The sequence below is a fragment of the Poromitra crassiceps genome (genome assembly GCF_964638095.1).
Source record: "Poromitra crassiceps genome assembly, chromosome: 22".
NCBI lineage: Eukaryota > Metazoa > Chordata > Actinopteri > Beryciformes > Melamphaidae > Poromitra > Poromitra crassiceps.
In genome coordinates, this window is record NC_139647.1 from 5274831 (window position 1) to 5276714 (window position 1884).

At 41.7% G+C, this 1884-nt stretch overlaps 1 protein-coding gene across 1 annotated transcript in view; it reads left to right on the forward strand.

The window, feature by feature from the left end:
- Window positions 1-1884, forward strand: part of spef1 (sperm flagellar 1) — a gene marked incomplete at its 5' end in the record, with an annotated part of 15131 nt that extends 13247 nt beyond the window's left edge. The window contains one exon of the mRNA XM_083658752.1: window positions 505-1884. Coding sequence (XP_083514878.1) covers window positions 505-612 — 108 coding nt within the window. The 3' untranslated portion in view covers window positions 613-1884. The remainder of the gene's footprint in view (window positions 1-504) is intronic.

The following is a 1884-nucleotide window of genomic DNA, read 5'->3' on the forward strand; positions in this document are numbered from 1 at the left end:
TCTAACCAAGATGATGAAATACCAACAGCTGGAGCAGACCATTTCACAGCTGGGCTACAGGTGTAAACTTCTAGTTTTCATATTTGGTAGCCTAGGTCATGTCCATAAGCTGGTTGTGAGAGGCCTTCAGATGGCTGGTCTCCCAAAGAGAAGGGCCAAGCAGTTAGCGAGATACTGTTCAATATCTACTGTGATCGGAAGCCGCTCAATATGGAGGAGGCGCTGCTTTTTGTACCCATGAAGTGGATACTGACCGCTATCTTGCATTACAGTATAACTGTATATATCAACCTGCCATGTTATCATCCTGTGTGTTTCTTATGTGTATGCATTATTGTGTTTGCCGTCTGGGCAATCATGTAACTGACTGACTGCCAGCATTTGACTGCACTATTACTGTTTATGTCCTTTGCATACTTGTATTTATGTGGACATAAATAAATATTTCAAATGTGTGTGTGTTTGTGTGTGTGTGTGTGTGTGTGTGTGTGTGTGTGTGGCTAGATCCTGCTGATGAAGGTGAACAAACTGGAGCACCTGGTGCACTTGAAGGATATGCGCATCGACGAGCTGACGAAACATCTGGACACGTACAAAGCCAAAAGGCCCTGATACCACGATGTAAACCAGTGATTCTCAACCCTTTTCATATCAAGGAGCCCTACTTTAGTCTGCATTAGTGCCACCTTGGACCCCCAATTGATGAGATGTTGTCTGTCTGAGGAAAATCTGAGAATATTTTTGATATGTTTGATATGATTTTGTCCAGAATGTCATGACTGCCTGTGTTGTAGTGGCAGAACAGAGAAACTGTGATCACAACAGACACTCTTCTACATTCTCTGTGTTAAAGGGACAGCTCACCCTAAAATCCAAAATACATATTTTTCCTCTCACCTGTAGTGCTATTTATCCATCTACATCGTTTTTGGATAGTTGCCGGAGTTTTGGAGATATCGGCCACAGAGATGTCTGCCTTCTCTCCAATACAATGGAACTGGATGGCACTCGGCTTGTGGTGCTCGAAGCACCAAAAAAATAAATTTAAAAAACTCAACAGCATTGTCTCTTTCCAGAAATCATGACCTGGTTACTCAAGATAATGCACAGACTTTGTTGTGAGCAGTTTCATGTAGGAACTATTTTCTTTTGCAGTCTCATGTAGGAACTAGCTAGCAGCTAGCGGGTGTAGTTCGGTCAAAAGAAAATAGTTCCTCCATGAAACTGCTCATAATGAGGTCTGTGGATTATCTTGAGCAATGGGGTCATGATTTCTGGAAAGAGACAATGCTGTTGAGTTTTTCAAATGTATTTATTTGGCACTCTGAGCACCACAAGCCGAGTGCCATCCAGTTCCATTGTATTGGAGAGAAGGCAGAAACTCTGCGGCCGATATCTCCAAAACTCAGGCAACTAACACAAAACGATATAGATGGATAAATAGCACTACAGGTGAGAGGAAATATATGTATTTTGGATTTTAGGGTGAGCTGTTCCTTTAACTTATTGTCAAATTTAACAATTCATCAATTTGCTGGGGAGCCCCTGGAACCCCCCCAAGGACCCCTGGTGGCCCCCGGACCCCACGTTGAAAACCACCAATGTAAAGCGACAACAATAACCACACACACATGCAATAACTATATTTCATTTTCTGCAATACATTATTCTATTGAAAGGACTTGAGTCTCAGTCTACCATGGCAAAGGAAGATTATTATTCACAGCTGTTCAAACAGAATTACACGGCTCTTTTATCCAGTTGCAACATTGCCTTGTTTTCTAAGCGAAGTGTGTTTACACACTTTAGTATGTGATGATACTTTTGCTGAGACTTTGCTCATCTGAATCTGCTGAAGAAATGGAGACAATGAATGAAATTAAA